General features: G+C 57.9%; 2 protein-coding genes across 2 annotated transcripts in view; both read right to left on the reverse strand.

The window, feature by feature from the left end:
* Positions 1-20288, reverse strand: Tead3 (TEA domain transcription factor 3). Its single transcript, XM_028888418.1, has 16 exons — positions 20225-20288; positions 19731-20131; positions 19316-19526; positions 9608-9859; positions 8384-8448; positions 4951-5013; positions 4707-4769; positions 4022-4033; positions 3154-3291; positions 3018-3067; positions 2577-2638; positions 2118-2260; positions 1849-2022; positions 1519-1659; positions 1288-1440; positions 1-1173 (listed from the first exon to the last, which is right to left on the reverse strand). The coding sequence occupies exons 1-16, from the start codon at positions 20286-20288 to the stop codon at positions 1060-1062; spliced, it is 2106 nt and encodes a 701-aa protein (XP_028744251.1). The 3' UTR covers positions 1-1059.
* Tulp1 (TUB like protein 1) overlaps positions 20115-26818 on the reverse strand; it is a 13289-nt gene continuing 6585 nt past the window's right edge. The window contains exons 12-15 of the mRNA XM_037199552.1: positions 25340-25454; positions 25161-25259; positions 23106-23277; positions 20115-20695 (exon numbers count right to left, since the gene is read on the reverse strand). Coding sequence (XP_037055447.1) covers positions 20562-20695; positions 23106-23277; positions 25161-25259; positions 25340-25454 — 520 coding nt within the window. The 3' untranslated portion in view covers positions 20115-20561. The remainder of the gene's footprint in view (positions 20696-23105; positions 23278-25160; positions 25260-25339; positions 25455-26818) is intronic.

The following is a 26818-nucleotide window of genomic DNA, read 5'->3' on the forward strand; positions in this document are numbered from 1 at the left end:
TGTCCTGACCCAGAAACAGCTTTTAATTTTTTTTAGCAGGAGCCAGACCTTAAAGGGCCCCTGCCTTGAGCTGTTTATGATATAGCCCATCACAGCTGGATTTAAAAATACACAAAAATACATATAATACATGTTATAAAACCTAGGTGGGGTTGGGAGGTGGCCTGAGCAGTATGCGAACAGTGAAGACCTTCAGAAAGCTCGGGCAGGATGAGGAGGGGCACAGTACTTCATTTGAAACTCATAAATACCCAGGTGACCTGGGGACAGGCCAGTTGACCCTCGGGCCTGGTGTGGAGAAAGCAGGGGAAGGAGGCGGGGAGACCAGGGCTCTTCAAGTTCCAGCCTCCTGTGCCCTGCCACCTGTCTGTGGGACACTGAAGGGGTGCCTGGGAGCCGATGTGCTGGGGGGACCGGGCAGCACCCTGTTCAGCCCCCAGCTCAGCTGCACCATTCTGCCAGCACAGCCCCTCCCCTGTAGCCAGCCCTGGTCTAGGGAGGTAGCCGAACCCAAGCTCCAAGCTCCGGCTCTGCCCACTTGTGTGGGCCTCCATCTTGGCACTTTGTCTGATCAAGACACCCAATCTTGCTGTGCAAGGGGCCTGGGGACAGGCTGGTGCCCAGAAGGTACAAAGACGTGCGGGCCCTTCTTAACCCAGCCTCCAACTTGACACCTCGTACCAGGGCGGCCTTGCCAGCTGCCTCTCCGTGGTCTCCGCTCTACCCTCACCTGCTCATCACACTCCCTTGGGGGCCAGAGACCGAGCACTAAGCCCGCAGGTGCCCTCCATCCCCCAACTCGGATGTCACTTGAGGCCAGGTGGAGCCCTGTCATCTGTGGGTCAATGCCCAGGAAGGCCACATCACCATGGAGCCCTCTTCACTCCAGTAAAGCGCAGAACAGTGGCAGGGAGCGTGTGTGCTGGGGCCAGGGAGGCAGCCTGGGTCCCAGCCTGAAACCCATGGGTGGGTGAGTTCCCCAGCCCACACCCTGGGAGACCAGGCAGGCAGGTGTGTGGAAGAAGTCCGTCTTGCATCCCTGTGGACGTCAAAGGTACGCTAGTCTTTGACAAGCTTGTAGACATGGTGTTGTGCCCCATGCTCGCTGGTGGAGACCTCGAAGACAAAAGCGATGACCAGCAGGGTCTCCTGTGAGTCCCGACTTGTGACCACCTGTGGGGGCAGGAGGAAGAACGGGACTCAGCAGAGCAGGGGCAGAGGTACTGGGCAGTGCACCCCTGCAAGCTAGCCTGGTCGCGGCTGAGCCACCGACAGCCTCGCACCCACCTGCAGGATGGTGAAGTTCTCCAGCACGCTGTTCATCATGTACTTCTCGGGCAGATGCTTCAGCTTGTGGATGAAGTTGATCATGTACTCGCACATGGGTGAGCGGTGGATGCGGTACACGAAGCGGCCGTTCTCGAGGCGGGCATACTCAGTCTGCAGAGCGGGGCGTCGTCGTCACTGGGTGTCACTGACCGGTGCCTGCCACCCCCCCTCCTCAGACCCCCTGCTCACCTCCACTTTCTCGACCACCTGCTTGCCGAAGGAGCACACCTTGGTGGAGACACTGATGGTCATGCTGTCGGCTGAGCTGTACTGAGAGCTGACCCCGTAGAAGGCCCCGGGGCCCTCCTGGACCGTGCTGTTGAGGTCAGCCTGTGGGGAGGACACCAAGTGCTGCAGAGGCCAGAGGCCAGCCTCCCGCTTCCCCACCTCCATGCCTCCAGGCCCACCTACCCAGAGGCCTGCAGGTCCCGCCCAGGGGCCCGCCGGTCATGGAGGAGAGCGGAGGCAAGGAGCTGGGCGAGCTGCCTGCCCATCTTGGGTTGGGAGAAGAAGCCTCACCCAGAACTTGACAAGGAAGAAGGCGTTTGGGGGCCCCTTCTCGTAGAGTTCCTTCAGTCCCCCCTTCTTCTCAGGGAACTTGTCATAGATCTGGCGTACATCCACCGCCTCCAGGGGTGGGTCTGAGAAGGCAGGGTTTGTCTGGCCGATGTGCACAAACAGGTGTTTGCTGTACTGTGGGGAGGGCCGAACCAGGGTCAGCCTGGAGGAGGTGGCGCTGCAGGCCCGAGGACCCTCACAGGCCAGGTTCCCCACCACCCCCACATTACCGTGTCAGGATCCCGTTGCACCTCCATGAAGGCAGAATACTCCAGGAGGCGTAGTCGGGAGGAGGCGATGGTCCGGTCCTGCCACGCAGGCGCAGAGGCAGAGGAGGCAGTGGCTGGGGGCAGCGGGGCCAGGGACTCATAACCTGAAAGGGTAAGATGTAGCTCATCTGCCCACGCATGGTGGACTGCAGGGTTGGGCTTTACTCTCCAAGGGGTGTGTGTCTGCAGTAGTTGTAATCACAGGGTGTTTTTGCATGCCACTATTACTGTGTGTTCACACAGAAAACTAAAAGACCATCACCTAGAGTGGAATTCTGTGAAGGTGTTGATGTCTTTCTTTACAGGGCATAAACAGAAACGTATCAAGGCCCTACGGCCACCACCCACCCCAGCACAGACACAGGTCCCACATAGAAGGGCAGACACCAGAGGTACTAGATGGCCTGGCGGGATACTTACTGGTGAGCGTCGGTGGCAGAGGAGGTTGGATGGGGTAGGCAGGCTGGGCAAAGGGCTTGATGCTGCGGGCAGGAATATGGTGAGGGAGAGGTCCTCAGCACCCTTCATCTGCCCACTCCCTCCCTCCCCTGCATCCCCTCAGCTGATGCCTCAAAGTGCATGCTCACAGGCTAGCCCACCACCTTTTTGTTCCCTCCACGTTTTAACTCTGGTGGCCGCAGCCGCAGCCCACAGCTGGTGGGTGGGTACACGCCCCTCAAAAAGCTATTCACCATAGCTGGCAGTAAGTTCTCAGAACTAAGAACCCTGAGTTTTGTTCACCACCTGGCGGTAAGCAGACATCACCGTTGGTTCCCAAGCAGGAAACAAATACAGGGATGTCGACAGAGTCAGGGCTCAGGAAGGAGGGAAGGACTGGGGGAAGACACGGGCAGTACTTACTCCTGAGACGGTCCAGGCTGTTGTCCCAGCAGAGGGGGGCCACTCCAGAACTGTGGACAAAACCAGGGCCTCAGTACTCAGGAACCCTGGCCACAGCCCAGCCACAGCCCAGCCCCAGCCCACAGCCCACCCATACCCTTGAGGAGGTGGAGAAGACGGCCTGGGGCAAAGGGGAGGGCGGGCTGAATTTGTTCTGCAGGACGCTGGCAGAGACGATCTGTGCAGATGACATGGACGCCATGCTTTGGAGTGCTTTGTCCTTGGAGACCTGGTCCTGGGGGACAGTGGTCACGTGAGGTCTGGGCCAGGCTCTTCAGGTGAGAATGCTAGGCCCAGCTCTACTGTGGATTCAGCAGTGTCTACCTCTCTGAACCCCAGTGTACTGGTGTCTGTCTGTCCTTTCTGGGCACAGCCCACAGTATGGAATCCTACTTTATTCCATACCCCAGTCAGTGGTCCCTTGTAGTCCCTGAGAGAATTGGTTTTGGGCTCTCCCATATACTGAAATGCAGGGTGCCCCAATCTCTCTCTCACACACACAGCGTCTGCATAGACACTGAACGCTCCTCCTGGACACTTCAATTATCTGTGACTTTTCTTTTTTTTTTTTTACATTTAATTTTTCTTTTTTTTTTTTTTTTTTAGATTTATTTATTATGTATACAGTGTTCTGCCTACATGTGTTCTTGCAGGTCAGAAGAGGGCACCAGATCTCATTACGGGTGGTTGTGAGCCACCATGTGGTTGCTGGGAATTGAACTCAGGACCTCTGGAAGAGCAGTAAGTTCTTTTAACCACTAAGCCATCTCTCCAGCCCCTATCTGTGACTTTTCTATGAAAGCAAATTCACTCCACGATTCATTCAGCAGCTTTGATTGGTTCCTGTGCTCAGCACTGCACTGAGGGTGGGAAGTGCCTGGTGAGCAGGCCACCACTGCGCCACCCCTCTGCTCCTGTCACCTAGGTGCTCTCAGGCCCCTCCCCAGGGCCGCTGGGCCACTTACCAGGTTCATGGCCTGTGAAGGAGAAAGGGACAGAGGATTAGATACATGTAAGGATTCTGTGGGGGAGGGGACATGGTTTTTTGCAATGCACCCCCATCTCAAGCCCTGGCTGTCAGCTCCCAAGGGAGCCAAGAGGCAGCTGGGTGCCCTCCCAACCCTGAGAGGCAGTGCTTGTCAGCCAGGGGGTGCCCTGGCAAGGTGAGGATGAAGAAAAAGGACCATGAGTCTGTCCCTCCTAGAACTGAGCATCGGCTGGGAAGATTTAGAGGCAGGGACAAGGCAGATCCTCAGTCAGGAGCTCTCGGCCCTGCTGAGCTGCAGACGACACCCTTCACCCTCCGCGTCCCAGGCCTTAGCAAGCAACAGTCAGGAGAGAGAGCAGGGGACAGAGGAGAGGCAGGCTGGAGCAGCTCTCGGACGCTGGCCACCCGCTGTCCAGCCGGTCACCAGGGGCTGTGGCCTGGGAACCCTGACAGCCTGTTTTTGTTTTTTGAGACAAGAGTCTCACTGTGTAGCCCTGGCTGTCCTGGAACTCAGATCTGCCTGCTTCTGCTGAGTGCTGGGGTTCAAGTGTCACCACAGCAGGCACCTGGGGCTTTCAAACTGCTGTCACTTGTGTGTGTCAGCCCCTCAGCTCCTCGTCCCTGTTCTGGGCAGAGCTCGGCCAAGCGGCAGGGGCCCATACCTTCAGCTTGGACTGAATCTCCTGAGATTTCCTCCTGGCTAGAACCTGCAAGTGACTAGAGACCTGTAGGAAAAGAGAGAGAAAGCAAAGGACAGAGGAGAGGGAGGAGAGGGAGCCAGAGAGAGGTACAGTAGGCTGGAGAGCCAGGCGAGGCTGAGGCCGAGGCCTGCAGCGTGCAGAATGGGCGAGGCACCACAGAAGAGACCCAGCAAGGGCTGGAGGTCCTGCCAGGCACCCAACGTACCTTGATGCCAACCTGGTATTCCCGAACCTTCTTCCGAGCTAGAACCTGTATGTGGCTGGACACCTGTGTGCCCGGCACAAAGGAAAACAGAGGGTGAGGAGGCACAGCCAGGATGGCCAGGGTGGAGGGAGCACCCCAGCCCTCATCTCTGGCGCACCAGGGTCCAGGGGGAGAACTTGGGCATCTCGGTGGGGACGTGCCCATTGGTACTGCCAATTCTGTTTCTTCTTGGCCTTGAATTAAGGGCGCACAGTGGCTTCAAGGACCACTGTGCACTGCTGTGTCAGGAGTTCACAGAACAGCCCCCCAGTCCATGATCTGCTCCGTGCTCAGTGAGGGCTGCACCGGACCCGAAGGGAGTGGGTGGGCCTTCCCTCAGGAACCCCACCTCTGAGGGCAGCACACAGGCTAGCGGGGCTCCTCTGAGGGCAGCACACAGGCTAGCGTGGCTCCCTCCTGGCATTAGATGGACACAGAAGCCCCAGCTGCTTTTTTTTTTTTTTTTTTGGTGACAGGGTCTCACTTTGTAGCCTTGGCTGTCCTTGAAGTCACAGAAATCCACCTGCCTCTGCCTCCCAAATGCTGGGATTAATGGCTTGCAAAGCTTCTATCAGATCTCTCCAACCTGTCTATCTACCCTGGTTCTCGGCCTGGCCCCACCCCTGCCTTCCTCCTTCAGCTTCTTTGGAACCACACAGGCATGCCTTTCCATGCACAGATTGATGCACACAGTAGGTGCTCTTATTTGAAGGATTTCTTTCCCAGCACCCTGCTCCTTGCTGCCTCTAAGAAAGGTAAAGCTAAGCTAATCCTAGGCCCGCGGTGCCCAGCCTGTGTGACAGCCCTTGGCACAGTCCGGGCACTGATGACAGGCTCCAGACCCACATGCCATCAACACTGCCCCGTGGGCAATAGCAGCAGCGGCAGCTTGGGCTTTCTTTGGAAGTTTTTTATTCCCCTAAAGAAACTGTTCCTTTCGCTCTGGACTTGAGAACCTCAGTAACACCCCCCTAGCTGGGCGCTCCTCTGACAGGTCCCTGCTCTGGAGTCCCAGCAGAGGCTCCCTCTTTCCCTGACAATACTGATGGCCACCAAACACACGTGCTGACGTTTGCCAAGCTTCGTAAGCACGGCTCCTTTGGTCTTTGCAGCAACTCCGACTTTCGGATGGCCCAGTCAGAGCCCAGAGAGGCTCGGCTATGTATCCTGGATCACCCAGCCGGATGCAGAGCTGGCATTCAAACCCAGGCTGTGTAGCTCTGGGGACCACTGGCTTCATCAGCAAGCTATCTTCCCAGGATTCCTTCAGACCCTTAAGTGGGGACCACCTTCCCAGGTAGGGCCAGCTCTGACAGCTGGCGCTCACAGGGAGCTTACGCACAACTTGGTATTCAGAGTCTGGTTAATATGGAGGCATTGTGCTGGGTTTGGTGGCGCACACCTTTGATCCCAGCACTTGGGAGGCAGAGGTAGGTGGAGCTCTGTGAGTTCCAGGCCAGCCTGGGCTACATAGTTTAATGAGAGGGAGTGCTACCACTACAAGGGACAGGAGATCTGGGCACCAGCCCCAGACGGCTGCGCTGTCCTGTGTGGACAGCCTAGCAGGAGGAGGTGCAATGCTGGGTCAGAATGAGGCAGGACATGTGGCCAGGTGGACTCAGTCTGAACTTGGCGACTGTCAGCCCCTTCCCAGGGCTGACCAGAAGGTGCCTGAGAATATGGGTGTGGCTTACCACAGTGGCTGTAATAGCAGCAGGTGCACTCAACTGTTTAGGTGTCCACATATCAATCAGTTTACAGTTGCCAAGGAATCGGGCTGGGAAGCAAACTTAGGCCCAGGTAGGGCAGCCTATCAGAACTGAGGCTGTGTTGTCTGGGGGTGGAGGATTGAGAGAGATCCTTATCCTGGGGCCTCAAACTCACGAAACTCCTGTTTCAGCCTTACAGGTGTTGAGATTCCAGGCACATGCTGCTCCATACAGTGGAGTTTGTTGTGTTATTGGCCCCCCAAGTGCAGGAGCCTGAGCTCGGGGACCAGAGTGGCCACCCCAGCTTTACTGAAGACCCAGGGGATGATCTGAGGCCCGGACCAGGCATTACTAAATGCCACAGTAGACCGGGAACCCAGGGCCCCCCCACCTTCCCAGGATGAGATTAGGGCAGGAGGGGCTGGTCTGTGTGTGCACACTCAGCACTCTGAGGAAGTGGATGCTTAGTCTGAGTCCCCACTCCTGGAAGGGCTGGGGGTTGAGCTTATCTCTCTTTGGTACCCCAGATCCAACTCGCCCAACTCACCACCTGCCTGGTCACCCACAGCTGTTGGCACTCCCCCATCCTGGGGATGCAGTCTCAGCCTCCACTTCCTGGCTGGCCTCCCGGATCCACTGCCCTGGCAGCTGCAGGGCCACATCCCTCACAACTGCCCCACTCTTTGATACCCCCCACACACACACACCAGGGCTCCCCCCTTCCTCCTCGGCACCACCTGCTCCTGGCTCCTTCTGTTAGGTCAGGGGCCAATCTTGACTCCACCTCCTCCTAGCTCATGGACCAAATCGGGGGTCACTAAACTCCCTCCCCCAGTTCCTTAGTTTAATGGCAACTTGACACAAGCCAGTCATTTGGGAAGAGGGAACCTCAACTGAGAAAATGCCCAAGACTGGCCTGTGGCACATTTTCTTGATTGATGTGGGAGGGTCCGGCCCACTCTGGACAGTGCCATCCCTGGGAAGGTGGCCCTGGACAGTCTAAGAAACAGCAGGTAGCGCTCCTCCACAGCCTCCGCTTCAGTTCCTGCCTCCAGGTTCCTGCCCTGACTTCCCTCAGTGATGGACTGTTATTTGGAAGTGTAAGGCAAAACAACCCTATCCTTTCCAAGTTGCTTTTGGTCATGTTTTTTCCTGAGACAGGGTTTTCTGTGTAACAGTCCTGGCTGTCCTGGAACTCGCTTTGTAGTCCAGGCTGGCCTCGAACTCACAGAGATCCGCCTGCCTCTGCCTCCCAAGTGCTGGGATTAAAGGCGTGCGCCACCGCCACCCGGCTGGTCATTGTCTTTATTACAGCACCAGAACCCCTAAGACATGGGGAGGACAGAGCGGGCTCTGAGCGGCTGTATGGCCAGTCGGGCTGAATGGTGTGAACCTTACCACTTGGCAATTTTGTGGTGTGTGCTAACACAAATGGGGTGTAGGGGTTGGTATCATGCCCGATCTGCCGGCAGGGTCCCTCCCTGGTTAACTCCCACATCATCCGGAGGCAGTTCTGTGACCCTCCTCCCGGCCTACCCAGCAAGACTACACTAGCTGTTTCTGACCACCCCACTGGGCACATGCCCGTCTTCCTGACTGGTGAGCAGGCCCTGTGGGCTAGTCTGTGGTCCTTAAACCCAAGACACCCAAGGGTGGAGTCGCGGGGGCCAGGACCATCTCTCTACCTGTTTTCTCGTCCTGGTCTTGCCCGTCCTCAGTTTGATGTAGCGGGCGATCAGCTCATTTCGACCTGATCAGAGAGAGACAGCCAATGAGGACCGGGAAGAGGGAGGGTCCAAGGGGAGGTGGGCACCCCCCCACCCCCCCCACCCCCCGGCACACCCTCCCCCGCCGCCACTCTTCACTCGGGACTCCCCTGCACAGGGCCAACAGAAAAAAGGACCTTGACAGGCTTCCCAGGCGGCATGGCCATCATTCCCAGCAAGGCTGAGGCTGGGGTGTGGGTGGGTCTCAGCCCTCGTCCCCTGTCTGAACAGTTCTCTCTGCCTCCCTCCTGATCATGGGAGACCCTGAACAAGGCCGTCCCTTCTCTGGTGAAGGAAGACAGGAACTGGAGGCCCCTAACACGTCTCTTACGCTAGGAGCCTGGGTCAAGCTGTCACTGGGTCCTCATGTCAACGACCCACATGGTGTTACCCACTCATCTGAGTCTTGGGGTAGGGTCTCTGCTCAGCACCAGACGCCCACTTGGGGAGTAGGCTATGCAAGGTGGAGGCTGTCTACACATGCCATAGGGTGTATGTCAGCATCCAGGGTGCGCACTCAGCCCCCCAACCTCTCCTCCCCAGAACTGCCACATTCCCCAAATTCCTCTGCGATGACAGAACAGGCCCCTCTGCTCCTCCCTGCCCGCCAACCCCTTGTCTAAAAATACCCCATGGGGCTGCCCTGCCATTGGCGAGGGTGCAACGTGGGCAGGCAGCCCCACCCAGCGCAGGCACCCCAGAACATCTTCCTGTCCCAAGAGTGGGGTTCAGGCATTAAGGACCGGCCTGTGCAGAGGGTGGGGCTCCCATCTCTCTACTTCTCCCTATGGTACCCCCTCAGTCCTGGGGGTTGGGAGTCGGGGGAGCCTGGTGCTGCCTCACTAGGCCATAGGCGCTCTGAGGCTCGCTGGACTGACCCAGTTTTCCTGGCCCCCTGAGTCACCCCGAAACCTCCAGCCGGCAGGGCCCGGGGAGAGGCGGGGCGCGTGTGGGCTGCGGCCGGCCTGTTTGCGAGGTGCAGCTGGAGGAGGCCCCAGACACACGCAGCTCGAGCCCGCCCGGACTCGCCCGCCGGGCAGGCGGCCAGGGCTCCCCCAACCAACCGGTCTGGCAGGGGACAGAGAGCAGGGGGCGGGGCCAGCGGGCGGGGCCACGCCCACTCTGCCCGCCCCACGCACTCACCGTACATCTTGCCCTCGTCTGACAGGATGATCTTGCGCCGGCCGCAGGGCGGGTAGATGGCCAGGGCCTCCTGGAAGCTCTGCTCGATGTCCGGGCTCCACACTCCCTCCGCATCGTTGTCCAGCGCCTTGTCCAGGCCTTCGGACCCATCCTCCCGGGCCTCCCCGGGGCTGCTGCTGGCGGTCCAGCTGTTGGACGCTATTGTGCTGGTTGCCCTGGGCTCCGGGCCTGAGCCCCCTGGACGGCCTGAGCCTAGACAAGCAGATGAGGAGGGTTAGGGCAGGGTTTCCCCACCCAGCGGCCACACTGCAGTGCTCCCCACAACCAGGGGCAGGTGCTCCAGGCCGGATAAAGGCCGTCGGAGGTGAAGCCTGAGCAGAGCTGTGTGACCCTTGGCTGAGTTAGTTTACTTCTCTGAGTGTGGGGCCTGTAAAAGTCAAAGTGGTCCCTTGGAGGGCTGTAGAGGGCTCAGAGGTTAAGAGGGGAGGACCCCAGTTCCATCCCCAGCACCCATGTCCGGCAGCTAACAACTGCCTGTCACTCCAGTTCCAGGAACCCTGACACCTCTGGCTCCGGCAGGTACACACCACGCACACACACACCTATTTTAAAACTAAAAAGGGTCTCCTTGCGTTGTGAGGGTTAAAAATGCCAGGCTGGAAACACTGAAAACACAGTAGAAGCTGGGTATGGTGGTGCACCCCTGTAATCCCAGCACTTGGAAGGCTGAGGCAGGAGGATCAGGGTTCAGCCGCCTCCACTACACAGCACATCTGGGGGCAGCCTGGGATATGTGATACCTTGGCCCTTCTTGGTCCACCTCCCCCCTCCCCCAGAAAGAGATGGACCAACAAGATGGCGAGAGAATTTGCCAAGCCTGATGACCTGAGCTTGGTTCCCGGGACCCACATGGTGGCAAGATAGATCAATTTAACTCCTGCAAGATGTCCCCTGACCCCGGCAAGCGCGCGCGCGCGCGCACACACACACACACACACACACACACACACACACACAGAGGAAAAAAATAATTGTAATAAAGGTAGAAGGGGAGAGATTTCCCTGGTCACCATCTATAACAGTACATATACCAAGAGGTGCTGCACACCTGTAACCATGCAGTTGGGATGCCGAGGCAGGAGGATTGCTAGTTTGCCAGGCATGGTGTTTGCCTGTAACCCCAGCATTCAGGAGGCTAAGGCAGGCAGGCTGCAAATTTCAAAGGTCAATCTGGACTACCCAGGGAGACCCTGTCTCAAAATACATAAAACTGGGCATGGCATAAGCCAACAACTTCAGCACTTGGAAGGCTTGGGCGAGAGTTCAAGGTCATCGTCAGCTACATACAGCAACTGGGTCCAGCTTGGACTGTGTGAGAGCCGCCCCCACACGGCACCTGCGTATCTGGTCAGTCTCTGCACAGGCAGGCGGGGAGGATGCTTATTCATAGCAAGAGAGCTGATTCTCCCCGGCACATGACTGCCCGGGGAGTTCTGAAGCAGAGTGACTGTGGGCAAGGACTGTGTGTCTGCAGCCCTCCTGGGGCAGAGAGGTGAGACCTCTAGCCAGGGCCTTCACTGCCCACTCCTACCAGCACCAACGCAGGCCCCTGCTGTGAGAGAAGACTGCTCTCACCTTCTTCATGGGTAACTGAAGAGAACCCCCACAGAGGACCTTAGCATGGGCCAGGCGCTGCCCTGGGAGTGGTCAGGACAGGGCAGCAGGGGCCAGCTAGGAGGTACAGCCAGCAGCCTGGCTCCGCCTGCCCGGCCTCCTCCATCCACTTCCTGTTCCCATACCTCCTCACCACCCACAGGCAGGCCTGTCCTGGCCCACAGGGCGGATGGGCTCCTGTACTCCATGCATCCTTTCTGTCCCCAAGAACACAGCCTCAGATTCACCTCACGCCTCCGGCAACCCCAGAACACCGGGACCTAAAGTCAGTTCTGGGGGCCTCCAGCCCTTGGTGCACTTCACTCTGGGTAAGCAAGAATAGAAAGTATACGGCCAGTGTGGCGGCGCACACCTTTAATGCCAGCACTCAGGAAGCAGAGGCAGGCGGATCTCTGTGAGTTCCCAGGACAGCCAGAGCTACACTGGGAGACCAGATATCTATACATGTGTATCTGTATCTCTCTATTTATACATGGCAGTGTCTGAACAAACAAATGATGAGCTTGGAGATCATTTTACATCTATGTTAGAGACAGCCCAAGCTGGCCATCCACCTGTCTCAGCCTCCCAGGTGGTAGGATAGCAAGCACATATATGCAACTGTACACGGCTCTAGACATCAGGTTTAGACTTATTCCCAACAGTGGCACCTGCCACATGCCAGGTGTGGTTTGGGAATTTTATACAATGACTCATTCAGTCTTCATAGGAACCCTTTGGGGTACTATTTTTTAATAATTTATTTATCTCTAGTTTACGCGCATTGGTGTTTTGCCTTCGTGCGTCTCTGAGTGAGGATGCTGGATCTCTCTGGAGCTGGAGTTACAGACAGTTGTGAGCTGCCATGTGGGTGCTAGGAAATGAACCTGGGTCCTCCTGAAGAGCAGCTAGTGCTCTCAACTGCTGAGCCATCTCTCAGCTCCTGGGGTACCATTATTAACCCTACTTATTACATGAGAAAAGCCAAGGAACAGAGAAGTTAAACAACTTCCCCAAGGACACACAGCAAGTAAGTCACAGACCTGGGTTTTGAACAGAGTTACTGGTCAGTGGCAGAGATGGGGACTAGGGGGGCAGGTACATGGGGAGAAGAGAGGCCCTTGTTGCCCACTTCCTGACTATGTAGACAGGGAGAAGGCAGTGAAACCCACCACTTGGATAGGAAAATGAAGTCCAGGCCACTGAGCCCCCTCAGCTCAAGTGGCTGTAACAACTTCAAGTGCCCCACACCACTGCACAAGACCAGCCTTTCTGGTGGCTTCCAAGACACCCAGGAGTCTCTCTCAGTGGCCAGTGGGCAGCCAGGGGCAGCCGCCCCTACCCCCAGCCTGCTCCCCATCACAGGAACTGTCTAGGTCTGTGACCCCTCTATTCCGTTTACAGTGGGAAGGGGGCAAGGTGCCGTGCTAGCTGGGGGAGGGGACACTGGAGGAGCAGTTGGTGGTCTTTGCCTCCCCGGGCATCGGCCTGAGCTGCCATGGAGCTGTCAGATCAGCTGAGGGGTCGGAGGACACCCTGAGACAGGACCCCGGGGCCCTCGGCCTCCGATGGAGCAGCCAGGCTCGGTGCCCAGGGGACCCGGCAGTCCGACTTCTAAAGAAACTTGCTGGCCTCCCCCAAGTCTCTGGCTGTCTCCCCCTCATCCAAGCCATGCCCCCCTCCTGGGTGATGTCAGTCCTGCCCCGCCCCCGCGGGAGCATGTGGCCAAATATGGCGAACAGAGCAGCCGGGGAGCTGGGACAGACTGGGGGCGGGGCAGCCCCTGGCTGCGATCGGGCAGCTGGGGAGGGGGAAGGGCATTGGGGTGAGGGGTGTCAAGGAGTAGGGACCCTAACACACACACACACACACACACACACACACACACACACACACACACAGTCTACACGGCTCCTGGGCACCCGTAGGACTGACAGTTCTAGGGACACACCCCCAGAGGGCAGAGTACCCACCAGGGGCATAGGTGGAACCCCCAAACAGCCTCACACATTCCTGCAAGGCTCTCCACTGCCCAGCACGGGCCGATGCTGGAGGTTGGGGCCTCCTCTGCAGATGTCATTCCAAGGAGGTGTGGGAGGCCACTGGGGTGACCACTGCTGCCCTCCTGGGTCACTATGATGGGTGAGGACAGTGCCTGGAGTGTGGGTGCTCACCCCCAAACCCTGGAACCACCTGAGAGACAGAAAGGAGGCTGAGCTTCGAGAGGCAGGTGTGTGTGTGTGGGGTCACAACCTCCATCTGCAGACTGAGAGGACCAGGGGGGCAGTGAATGGAGGGTGAGATGGGCCCCCATAGACAGGAAGGCGCGCGCGCAGGTGGGGAGGGGTCCCAGAAGAGTCACCAGCAGGCTCAGACCAGAGAGAACTGTGGAGAGCTCAGAGACCAGCTAGGGCCAGACACCCCGCTCCCGGGCAGCCAGACAGATGGACTCTCATCTGGGATGGGAGGAAGAAGACCCAGGGATGGGTCCACAGCACCCAGGGGAAGAGGCCAGGACACTGCAGAGGAAGCCAGGGCCCGAGCAGAGGAAGGACAGAACCCAGGGAGGGACGGGGCCGGTCGGCTCCTCCCCCAACAGACCCTCTCCCTCCAGCCGGAGTTTTCTGGATGGCTTTAGCTTTCCCGAGGCTTCCACACCTCACCCTTAGCCGGCAGAACAGTCAGTCACACCTGCCTCCTCCCTTCTCCAGACCCTCAGCCCCGGGGGTCAGAAGGTGCCTTGGGCCAATGACGAGGAAGGGGGCCAGGAGGAGATAAGGGGCCCTGGCTGCCCACTCCCAGCCCTGGGGCCAGATCTACGGGCAGAACTGGCCAGACCGCTCTCAATGCAGGCCAGAGTTGGGCGGCTGCAAAGGCCCTGTGGCTCCCTCCGAAGGGGGAGGCCAAGCCGGGGACGAGGGCTCCCCGGGTGCTGGTGCCCCGGTACGGGCACGGCAGAGACAAGGCACGTGGTCAGGTGGCACTTGGCGGTCTCCCGGGGCGCAGGAGCTGAGCTGGGCCCTGCGGCGGCTACCTGCCCTGCAGAGACCCCTGCCCTCACCGGCTCACTTCCAGAAGCCAAGGCGGGCAAGTCAGTGGTCCCCTGCGCTCCCCCGCGGGCTGGGCTGACAGGGAGGCAGCGCCGGGAAGGGCCCGCTGGGCCTCCCCACCCCCTAGCCTTTCTTCCCTCCACCCCACCCCCACGGCAGCCAGCTGTTCTCCAGCTGCCAGAGGCTCCCACCCTCCAAGTGGCCGAGCTCTGGTTAGGACCAGAATGGGCCAGGGGAGGGGGTAGGGATGCTCTATGCCTCTCCCACCTCCAGTCTAAGGACCCAGGAGGGACCGGCCAAGCAGCCACACCCTGCCAGGCTGGGGAGGGAGGACCCGCTCTCCTTCTCCACAGGAGGGAGTAATTTACAGGCCCACTGGAGGAGGCCGTACCTCCCCTCTCTCTCCGGCTCAACTAATGTGCTTCCAATTTGAGAACCACGGTCCCCGCCCCTCTCCACCACCCCCAGGAGCCCTGGCCAGGAACGGCCCCCTCCTCAGAACCCCCAAGCCTCCCGCAGACCCAGAATGCCTCCCAACCTCTCTGCCGCTCTCCAGGGTCTTTTTGTGTATAGGGAACCTGAGAGATCCAGGGTTAGGCGGAGGGATAAACCTAAGGAACTGGGGTCCCACAGAGCTCAGGTAACATGTGGCTATCCACCCCCACCCCAAGTCACCCACTGGGCTGCCAGCAATCAGCGATGTCATCTGGTCTCAGTGTCCTCAAGAAGCACACAGGCTTCCACCTTGCCTCCCCAGGATCACAGGAGGCAGAAGCCACAGGACTGTGCGGCCTCCTGTGTTTTGTTTTGTTTGTTTGTTTGTTTCAAGACAGGGTTTCTCTGTAGCCTTGGCTGTCCTGGATCTCGAGCTGTAGGCCAGGCTGGCCTTGAACTCACAGAGATCCGCCTGCCTCTGCCTCCCTGGTACTGGGATCAAAGGCGTGCGCCACCACCGGCCCGCACCTCCTGTTTTATATTCATATATATTCATGTTCACATATAGTCATAGTGTTATTTGTTTGTATGTGCGTGCGCACACGAGTGCATAGGTCAGTCTTTCCACCCTCCCTCCCTCCCACCACACAGGTCCCGAAGATCAAACCCAGGACATCAGGCTCGGCAGCAAGCACCTTTTCGCACTGAGCCATCTCAGGGACCCCACCACCCCTTTACGAAAGCGGGTCTTCAGGTCTTCACACCTGTAACCCCGGCCACTCTCAGACTTGTGGTACTCCCAAGTGTTGGGGTCTACAAGTGTGAGGGAAAATTCAAGTAAGGAGTAGGTGTATTATAACAAAGAATTATCATTTTAACCACTTTTTTTTTTTCCTTATTGGGTTTTGATAAAAGGTCTCACTTTGTAGCTCTGACTGGCCTTGAACTCAACCATCCTCACACCTCGGCCTCTCAAGTGTTGGGGTTGCAAGTGTGAGCAAAAATAAATACCTACCCATCATCACATCTTCACGTTAGACTTTTTCATTTCTCTCTCTATCGGAGATTGGGTCTCATGCATAGCCCTGGCAAGCCTTGAACCCATGCCTCACTCAGCCTCCCTACTGCTGGAATTCCACTGGGAATGCCTTCTCTTTCACAGCCCTGGCTGGCCTGGAACTCGCTCTGTAGCCCAGGCTGTCCTCGAAAACACAGAGATCCGTCTGCCTCTGCCTCCCGAGTGCTGGCATTAAAGATGTGCGCCACCACCGCCCGGCTTTACAGTATCCTTTTCAAGGCCTTCCAGATAGACGCCACATGCATTAGGGTCACAGGCCCCCACACCCTGTGTGGCATAGCCCTGAGGATGTCACCCACACAAGCTGAGACCGTGACCACCCACGGCGTCAGTCCCAGTCACACCCCAGTTTCTCACACAGGGAGCCACAGACTGGCTGTCTCTCCCAGGCTGCCTTCACTTACAACTGGATGCAAATATGGCGCTCAGCTCCTCAGCACCCGCGGCACCCTCACACACATCAGTGGCGGTGGATCCTGTCACTGTACCCAGGTACAGTGTCATTAACAGTCATGCAGACAAACCACCTCACTCATTTCACAACTGGCAGGAGAGGTGGCCACCCCACGGCACGACAGGTCACGTGGAATGCCCTCACACAGCATCATAGCATCACCTGTCCCTCACAGGGCCAGTGTCACAGACAGATTCACAATTTCCTTCAGATTACCCCAGTGTTATGCCCAACAACAGAAAGTCACTTGGGGGGGGGGTTCGGTCCTCAGCTCCAGGAAAAAAAAAAAAGTCCCTTATCAGACACACACACATACACACACACACACACACACACACACAAATCCCACTCCCCAACCAACTTACACACCAGATTCTCATGGGCTCTCTCTCTCTCTCTACCGTGTGGGTCCTGGACATTGAACCCAGGTCAGCAAGCTTGGCTACAAGCACCCTTTACCCCCAGAGAGAACCATCTCACCAGCCCAAGCTCTCAGTTTCTCTCACCACCACGAGGATGGAGAACACCACAGCGGCTCACACACACACACACACACACACACACACACACACACACACACACGTCGCCGCCACAGACAGCTTTCCTCACGTAGGGTCTCCAAGTCTGTATCTGGGTCCCTTCCCACACATGTCCCCCACAGATGACCCCTCACGCTCCTCTCATCTGCTCAAATCCAGCCCCACACAGCCACACTCTCATTTCCCTCTATCACTTCCTGTCCTTTCAGGCCTGGCAGGGAGTCCAGGAAACAATCAGCATTCGAGGAAACCCCAAGCACTGAGGCTTTGGGGATCTGGGTCTGGAGACAGGTAGCCCCTGCGCCATGCTCACAGGGACCCACAGGGACCGCAGCAACCTGCCAATGATCCCCGGCTCTCACCAGAGGGGCTCGGGCTGGGGTCCTAGGGCTGCTCGCAGCTCCTGTGACCCACGGGCGACAAGGCTGGGACCTCCTGGTTCTCTGTGGCCTGGTTCCTCCAGCAGGAGTCCACGCTCCTACCCTCAGCACCTCTGCATCCACTGAGGGTAGGACTGATGACTTCCCTTCCAGCAAGCTCCTATACGGAGCCCCAGGGGGCCCTGAAAGGTTCTGGGACTGAAGATGGCGGTAGCCAGCCATCCAGGGGCCTCTGAACCCCACTTACAAGGGCAAGCACCCCCAACTCCACAGCCTCCCTGTGTTTTCACCCCTCTTCAGGCTACTTCTCATCCATCCTTTAACTATGCCCCCCAAGACTTTATTCCCAGCTTCTCTGCACCATCTGGGGCCACCCACCCACCCACCCACCTCTCAAGACCCCTCCAGGTTCAGTTTCCATGAGGAGAGGAGGCTGAAGGCAGACAGGACAAGCCTCTGCGGGGCTCAGGGATTAGGCACCTGAGCAGTCACCAATACAGCTGGCCCAACAGGGGACAGAGACCTGTCTCCCTGACCTCAGCTGAGTTGTCCCTTCTCCAGACAGCGTAAGAGGACAGGGTGTAAAGATCCACAGTGTTGGTGGGTGCAGGGCTCTGGACAGACACTCACCTACGTGTGTGTGCACACACTCAAAGATCTCCTGCCAACCACTGACCATTCTGTTCCACCATCCCCAGCCCCAAAGTGCTAATTAGCATTAATTACAGCTCCCTCCCTGGGGGTGGGGAAGGCCTGGCTTCCAGCCCCTCCCTGAGGAGGGGTATCCAGTCATCATGTCTACTCTTGGCCCCAAGGTGAGTAGACGTCGTCCTTCCCACGAAAGAATAAAAAAGCCTGACGGACAATGGGGAAGACCCGAGTGGGAGAGCAAAACCAGCCGCCCTCAACTGCTTTAACAAGTGATCAGAAGATGTGTGGAGAAGGGAGTCTCCGAGGGAGGTCCGGGGGCTAGGAAGGGCAGAGCCATAGTCTCCCTAAACCTCCAGCTTCAATCTGCTTTCCCTCCTGGCCCCGGGCGACAGCAACCCCCCAGCCGGAGGGTGTCCCAGACCCCAGCACTGAGGCGGAACCGTGTGTGCACAGAACCAGACCAGGGGAGCGCGAATACACGGAGCCACCATGGACACCAGCCCCTCAGAGCTGTGTCCAGCCCCCACCCCCATCCTCCCGGCTGGGCTACAAGTCCAGGCCTGACTTGGTTCTGCCCCTACCTGGAGAGCTCGGGACACAGGCCCCGAGAAGCCCGGCCCCGGACCTCGTTCCCTCTTGCTTTTTAAGAATCGAAGCCCTCAATCAGGGCCCCTATGGGGGGTGGGGGTACAGTGGGACTTCAGTGACACTGCCCCAGGGCCTGCGGGGGCTAGAAAACAGATCCACACCAGCACTCCGGCCGCCCTCCCCCAAGAAGGAATAAAGACGTGACAGACAATGGAGAGGACCCGAGTGGGAAGGGAAAACCAGACGCCCTCAATTGCCTTAACAAGTTCTCCGGAGAAGTGCGGAGAAGGCCCCAAGCGAAGCCGCGTCCCGAGCGAGGCTCCTGGAGCTCGGGGCTGGGACTCTGAAGCCCTCTCCCCGACGTGGGCCGCGGAACTGGAGGGGACAGGCGTCCCCCTTGGGTGCGCACACGCTCCGGGCTCGCAGTGTGGCTTCCCGACGCCCGGCCGGGTCGCAGCGCAGCGGCCAGCAGCGCTCACACCGACGCGCCCTGGCCAAGGCCTGCGTGGAGCCCGGGGCCCGCGGGCTCCCGGAGTCCAAAGGGCGCCCCGGATACGAGTCCCGGCGGCAGGCCCTCCTAGCCCGCGGCTCCGGGCGCACACCCCGGCACACGGCGGGGCCAGGCCCGGGCACCCGGGACACTCCGGGCTTCCCAGCCTCCGGGTCGCGGGGGGGTGGGGTGGTGGAGTGGGTGGGCGGGGCTTCCCGGAGAGCGTCTCCCCCCTTCCCTCCAAACTTCCCGGCACCCAAGTCTTGGGCTCGGGCGCAGGCTGGACAATAGCTCAGAGCCCCCAGAGTGTCCCGCGTCCCCGCCATCCAGAAGCCACCCGAGCAGTCACCTCCGCGCGCGAGGCCTCCGAGTTGCGTCCCCCGGGCTTACCTGCTCCGAGCTCCGGGGGGCGCTCCGCCGGGCCGTTCCTCCGGGCCCGAGGGAGTAGCGAGGGGGGCCGGGAAGGGGGGTCGTGGGCAGGGGGATGGCCGGAATGCACGGAATGAGCCGGGCCGGAGCGGGAGGTGCTGGGCGCGGAGGAGGGAGCGAGCGGGACGGAAAGTTTGTGTTGAGGAGCCGGGCGGGGGGTGGGGGCTGCGGGCTAGAGGGGCGGGACCTGTGGGCGGGGCCAGCGCTGGGCGGGGCCACGGGTGGGCGGTGTTGGTTGGGGGCGTGGTCTAAGGCGGGCCCCGGCCTGCGGTCTCTCTGACCACCCAGCCCCAAGAACGCCCGTCACTGCGGATTCACCTTCCCGCGCACCCCAGTTCTCGCTCGCCATCTCAGAGTCTCCACCTCCCTACACTACCCCCTTTCGGGTACCCCGCTGAATCTTGGGGATCAGGCCTGGGGCGGAGCCAAGAGTGGAGCTCTGCCCCCTGGGCCGGACTCCTGGAGGTGTTGGGGGGTCCTGGGGAGCCGCGACCCGCGCATCCAAGCGGCGCCCGAGCACGCACGGGGTCTCGGGGCTCCCCACCCTTCCACTCCAGTCCTCCGCAGCCGAGGCCTCTGCAGCGCCCCTCCCACCGAGAGCCCGCCCCCTCACTCCGGGGCCCCAGACCCGGCTCCGCCCTGCCCGGACCCGGTTTGTCTGGTTCTCCCCGAGTGGCTTGTTTCTCGAGTTTCTCCCTTTCTCCCTCTTCCTGGACCTCTGGGGCCCCTCCCTCTCCGCCCTGCTGCCTGGAGAGTCGGGGGCCCGACCCTGAGCTCCTGCCGAGGATCGATAGGACGACGGGAGAGGGGACAAGGAGGCTCAGAGCACGCGTGGACACCTGGGTCGACGAGCACACATCCAGGAATTACCGCCGCGCTCAGTCCGGGATGTGACTTTATTGAACATGTGGGTCCCTGATTTCTGCTTCTCCATTCCCCCAGCGCGGGTCCGGAGAGGCCTCGAACGTCTGACTAGTCTCCCGGGCAGGAAGTGACTGGGGAGGAGGGGGCGAGGCAGGCATGGCTGTGCGACCAGATGTTCATCTCCATCCCAGCCGGTCAGAGCTGCTCCGCCTGGCTGGTGCTAGGCTTGGGGTGCGCGGAGGTCACCGAGAGGCAGAGGGGTGAGCCCTTTTGTGGGGGGTTGTGGGAGAGGGACCCTGCCACCGCCAACTGAATGCTTTCCCAGCGCTGGGGAGCCGTGGGGTCACTCGCAGGCCAGCTTCCCATCGAAGCTGGAGAGCGCGATGGCGAAGGCTTGCAGGGCGCACAGCGGGTACCGGTAGTCCAGAGTGAAGGCGTCCTCAGCTACCCGACCGAACTGGAGCACTATATAGTCGGCTGTGAACAGACAGTGGGGTGACTCTCGGACCCCATCTTGGCAGGCAACCCCTTAGCACCCGGAGGTCTTTCTCCTTGGTTTGGAGTCACAGCCCCCAGGCAGCCTCGGCCGCCTTCCCTTTTCAGTGTCATCCACCGAGCCTCGCCTATAAAGGGTCTGCCACACCAAGTCCTCAGGGCAGGAGCCCCACCTTATCAGCCGCTGCCCGGGGCTACGGCAAACCTGTAATCTAGCAGTCCAGGAGCCCGACTTGACCAAACCAGAACCCTTCCCTCACGACTTTTCTGTTGTCTTTTGGCCTCATTCCTCTGCCCAGCCCCCAGTCCATAAGGCCCACATTGGACCCTGGTTCAGGTCCTTCTCTAACCAGGTGTTCCCTTCCTTCCCAAGTTGCCACTAGACTCAGGCCGCTCCTGCTCCGAGAGCTGTGGGTTCCAATCACTTTCAATCAATCAACCTCTTCCCCCCACCCTTCCCTCTCTGTGTGTAGCCAAGGCTGGCCTTGAGCTCCTAATCCTCCTGCTGCCTCTCTCCCAAATGCTCTGGCTGTCCAAATGCTCTGGCTGTCCTGAATCTGAGAACCAGGCTGGTCACCCGGACAACAGGCAGGACCACCCAACAGGCTTCCCAGCCTGGATCTCAGCACCTCTCTCCCAGCGTGCCTAGGAATGGGAAGCTGCTTTAAAACAAAACCCCCTCCACCCTGTTCTGGTGGCAGACCAGGCTCCCACAGGAACTGGCCTGGTGAAAAGTCCCAAGGCCAGGGGACATGAGATACCGAGGACAGCTCTGGGACGGGACGGGGTGGAGGTTGCATCAATACCCGCCAAACCCTCTAACCCTGGAGTCTTTTGTGCAGTCCTGGTGGGACCTCTTGCCCAAGCTGTGACAGGGACATTCGTACTCTGGAGACCCCCTTCCCCTAAGTAAGTGCTCAGGGGCAGTCTGTGAGAGGATGTAGGGGACTGGAGAGGTGGCCCAGCAGTTAAGAGCACTTACTGCTCTTGTGAAGGACCCAGCACCCATCCGAATGCCTGTAACTCCAATTCTAGGGGATCTGACACCCTCTGGCCTCTGTGGGCCCCTGCACACACAAGGTACACATAACACATGTAGGCACACACACATTAAAATAATAAATCTTGGGGCTGGAGAGATGGCTCAGAGGTTAAGAGCACTGACTGCTCTTCCAGAGGTCCTGAGTTCAATTCCCAGCAACCACATGGTGGCTCACAGCCATCTCTAGTCAGTCTGGTGCCCTCTCCCGGTGTGCAGGCAAACATACAGACAAAACACTGTATACATAATAAATAAATCTATTAAAAAATAATAAATCTTAAAAAACAAGTTGTGGACACCCAGAAATGCATGGTCCCCATCCCCTACTCTTGGTGCTTCCTGCCAAGGCTGATGACCTGAATTTGATTCCTGGGGCTCAGCTGATGGAGGGAGGGAAGTAGCTTCTGCAGATTGTCCCTGATGCACACACAGACACGGAAGGTGGTGGCGTATGCCTCCCCCCAAGCCCTGTTGTTTTTGTTTATTTGTTTGTTTGTTTGTTTGGTTGGTTGGGGTTTCTTTGTGAGGGGTTGTTTTTTTTTTTTTTTTTTTTTTTTTTTTTTTTTTTTTTTCAAGACAGGGTTTCTCTGCGTAGTTTTGGTGCCTGTCCTGGATCTTACTCTCTAGACCAGGCTGGCCTCGAACTCACAGAGATCCGCCTGGCTCTGCCTCCCGAGTGCTGGGATTAAAAGGCATGCACCACACCATCACCCGGCTATAATCCCTGTTCTTAAAAGGTAACCCTTGCTGGGTGTGGTGGCAAACCCCTTTAATCCCAGCATTCAGGAGGCAGAGGCAGGGGAATCTCTGCCTGGCCTACAAAGATTTCCAGGATATGTTACACAGAGAAGACCTGTTTTGAAAAACCAAAACGCCCTTCCTCCCCACCCACTGGCTGGCGCAAAAGACAATCCTCTATTTTAGTAGGGCAATGGTGGCCACACCTTCAATCCAAGCAGAGGCAGGGGGAATCTCTGTGAGTTCGAGGCCAGCCTGGTCCTCATGGAGAGGTTCAAGACAGCCAGGACTATATAGCGAGACCTTGTTTTAAGACAATTATCTTGAACACAATAAGCTCTAACTCTCATTTCCACTGTGCGGCCTTTGGCCCCACCACCTACTCCACACAAAGGGGTTAGTTAGACTCTGGGTGGTTTCCAGATCCCAGCAGCTCATCCCTCTCCTCATCACGATACCCCTGGGAATGTCTCAGCACCTACCCAAGGATCCTGGTCAATGCTAGGTCACCAACTTGTCCTAGTGAACCCCAAGACTTTTGCCTGGACTATCTGAGCCCCTTCCCAACCCAGAGTCAAGAAGGACAGAGAGAGAGGACCCTCAGATACTCACGGTCATCAGCGTGTACAATCTGAAAGTTCTTGACGGAGGCCTGGGTGACCCGGCCCTGGAAGTTGAGGGTGTAGGAGCCGCTGTCCTCATTCCAGATGGGCGGCTTGTTATGTAGCTCGATGAGGCTCTCCAGCGTCTTGTTCTGCCAGCGGACCAGCAGCCCATCGCTGGACTGGGGTGCCCAAGGGGAGGTAACAAAGGACGGTTAGAGGTGGCCGGGCTCGCTCAGGGGGCCAGGATATGTGTGCTGCAAAGTCCACAGAGGGTCTTAGCAGATACGGGGAGGTCTTGTTGGGGATGCTCTGACAGAGAGTGGAAAGGCTCAGTTGGCACCCAGGAGGAGTTTTGTGCCACTCTTCGTGTTCTGGTCTCCCACTGAACCTGGAGCTCATTGATTGAGCCAGACTGGGTGATCAATGCATTTGGGGATCCACCCGTCTCCTCCTGCCCAGTGCTGGGTTACACACCAATGTGCCCAGCTTTTTCATGGGTGCTGGAGATCTCCACTCGCCCTTTATTATTATTATTATTATTATTATTATTATTATTATTATTTGTGTGTGTTGTCAGGGTCCCACATAGCCCAGGCTGGCATCAAACTCCCTGTGTAGCCGAGGATAACCTTACAGTTCTGATCCTCTTGCCTCTACCTCCTGAGGGCTGGGATTGTAGGCATGAACCATGATGCCTGGTTTTTATGGTGCTGGGGATGGAACCCAGCACCTAGTACCTGCCAGGTGAGCCACCGTGGCCCAGCAGGTAGCATTCTGATCACTGTGCTGTGTCATATTTGGACCTGGGTTCTTACTCACCGGACTTAGAAGTAGCGACCAGAACCTGCAAGGCCCAGCTTCCTAGCCAGATTGGCCTCCAATAACAGCCTGGCCTCCCAGCAGGGAGGATGAATGGGCAGCTGACAGGGGCATTATTTTCATCAGTCACCCAGGAGCATGGGGCATGCCAGAGACCGGTGGGTCTCTGAAATCCTAGGCTCACCCAGCCTGCAAGAGCGACAGAGCCCAGGACAGTTCCCCTCTTCTTCACACTGCACATGCTCCAGCTTGGCCTCTGTAGAGTGTCATTCCTTGGACCTTGTAAGTCATAGCTTAGAACCCTGCTATGACTTCCCAGCTCTCTCAGAGCAAAAGCCAGTTAAACAGGCACCCCCTGCCCCTTGGAACCACCTCTGCCCTCAAGTCCTTCATCCATGATGGTCACCTTACTGATCCTCTACCCATCAGGTACCTTCTGCCCCAGGGCCTTTGCACAGGCTGTCCTCTCTGGATGTCATTGCCCTAAACCTAGATACCAGACGCTGAAGACCCCTCACCTTACATCACTGAGGCCTGATATTGAAACCCGTATGATAGGCATGTGCCTCAGCTGCCCCCTCTGGTCCTCTTGGCATCCCGTAACAGTTACCACCGTCTCCCTTCTCCCACCCTTTGCTCATTCGTCACATCACTATCTGCTGTCTGCCCCCCCCCCCCGGCCCCCTTGCACTGATGACAGCTTCATAGAGATCACATTGCTTCACGGTGGCTCACGCCTCTCACCCCAGTGCTCTGGAGGAAGAGAGACAGGCAGATCCCTGTGAGTTCAAGGCCAGTCCGGACTACGTAGTGAGACCCTGCCACAGAAACAATAGTCATCCCCCAAAAAACAAAAACAAAAACATTCTCAGGTCCTTTGAAAGAGCAATATGTGCTCTTAACTGCTGAGCCATCTCTCCAGGGCTCTTTATTTCTTTGAGACAGGGTTTCGAGTACCTCAGGCTGACCTAGAGCCCTCCATGTGTAGCTAGAGATGGCCCTCAATTACTGATCTGCCTGCCTTCACCTCCCAAGTTCTGGGGTCACAGGAGAGTGCCACCATGCCTGGCATGAATTCAGCGACAGAGGACCTGAGCTCACTCCACAAGTGACCAGAGGAAGCTGTGACAAGTGTACTCAAGAGACCCCCGTGGGCAGGCTGAGTTGCTGGCCCTGATCTCCCTGAGTGGGTCAGTAGGGAGCCAGGCTCTCAGGGACAAGGGGCAGGAAGGCGGAGGCTCACATTTCGGGGCCGGATAGGGACCCTCTCATTGTCCGCGTTCATTCCGGGAATGATGACGGTCATGCGTCGGGGTCCTCGGAACCCCAAAACATTGGTTTCCTGGAAGAGAGAGGCGGACGTCAGGCCGCATCCTACCTGAGGGGAGCCTGGCCTGGGGGGTGGGGACAATGGCTTCTCACATAGATGACAGCTGCCAGCTCCTGGCGCAGACTCCCCACGTCCGCGCCTCCGCCGCCGCGCTGTGGGTTCTGCCCGTTGTCAAAGACCGTGAAGCGGTTGCCCAGGAGGTTGGACCTGAGGGTGGGAAAAGAGTTGAGCCAGGGCAAAAGGGTACCTGCCACCTCTCATTCCAAAACCCTTCCCCTAACCCCCCAGTTCAAGAGCAAGGGGTGGTGTGTGCCTTGAGAGTCAGCGTGTCATGTGCCCCGATCCAGGCTTCCCTTGAAGGGAGAGTTTTTGAAATTACTACTAATCATGGTTCTTTTGAGGCAGCCTGGCTGCGGGGCTCAGTGGTGGAGCGCTTCTTTGCATGCCCGAGGCTCTCGGTTCAATCCCCAGCTGCAAGAAAAACAGCCAGGGAGGCAGTCACAAGGTCATCTGCCACCACATCGTGAGGTCCAAACCAGCCTGGGCTACATGAGACCCTGTCTCAAAAAAAAAAAAATTCAAATTTTGTCTCCATCTGTGTGGCCCTAGGAAATAGGAAAGTCTCAACGGTCCCACTTGAGTGGATTGTTTTGAAAGTTGACTTATTGAATGTACACGTGTGGCCAGGCACACAGGGGAGGTCAGAGGACAGCGTTCAGGAATCAGGTTTCTCCTTCTGTCATGTGGGTTCCAGGGATTGAGCTTCAGGTCATCATGCTTGCTGACAAGAACCCTTACCCCGTGGGCCATCTCGCTGGACCCCAGCTTTCCCACCTGTAAATCATCACAGCTCTAATCCTCCTCTGGTTTGGTTGATAAAAGGATAAAATATCTGGTTAATATCTGGAAAGTGCTTAGAACTGTGCCTGAGGCATGGGCAGGCCCCAAATAGCAAATGAAGTAAATAAGTCTTTTTGGACTAGTGGGTAGCTGAGGCGCCATACAGGAAGCCTGCCTGGTCACACCGAGCCTCCCTTCACTTGTCCATTCACTCGGTAAATATCACTTTCATTTGCTTTTGAGACAGTGTCTCAGGATGTAGACCAGGCTGGCCTTAATGTGGACCCCCCCTGCCTCTGCCTCCGGGTGCTGGTTTTACAGATGTGTTCTATGACACCTGGTTTATGTGGTGCTAGGATCAAACCTGGTTAAGCAAATGCTCTATCAACTGAGCTACATCTCTTTCTGTCTCTCCTCTTTCTTAGGGGGTGGCTAATGTAGCCCAGGCTGGCTCCAAGTTTCTTAAACAGCTAAGGGTGACCTTGAACTCCTGCTACTTCTTTCTCACCAAGTGCTGGGATTATAGGCATGTACCACCACACCCAGTAGCTGACCTCCTCTGAGAAGACACTATGTGGGAGCTGGGCCTGGCCCTGCCTCATGGAGCTAGAGTCCATCTCTGCCAGAGCCTTGGTCAGGTCTGCACAGTCCCCGCCCCTCGGGGGAGATGCTGACATGCAGGGCCAGGGGCCCATCCCAAGCCCACAAAACCATCTAGACCAGGTCCCCAA

Source organism: Peromyscus leucopus, chromosome 16_21 (assembly GCF_004664715.2).
Source record: "Peromyscus leucopus breed LL Stock chromosome 16_21, UCI_PerLeu_2.1, whole genome shotgun sequence".
Lineage (NCBI taxonomy): Eukaryota > Metazoa > Chordata > Mammalia > Rodentia > Cricetidae > Peromyscus > Peromyscus leucopus.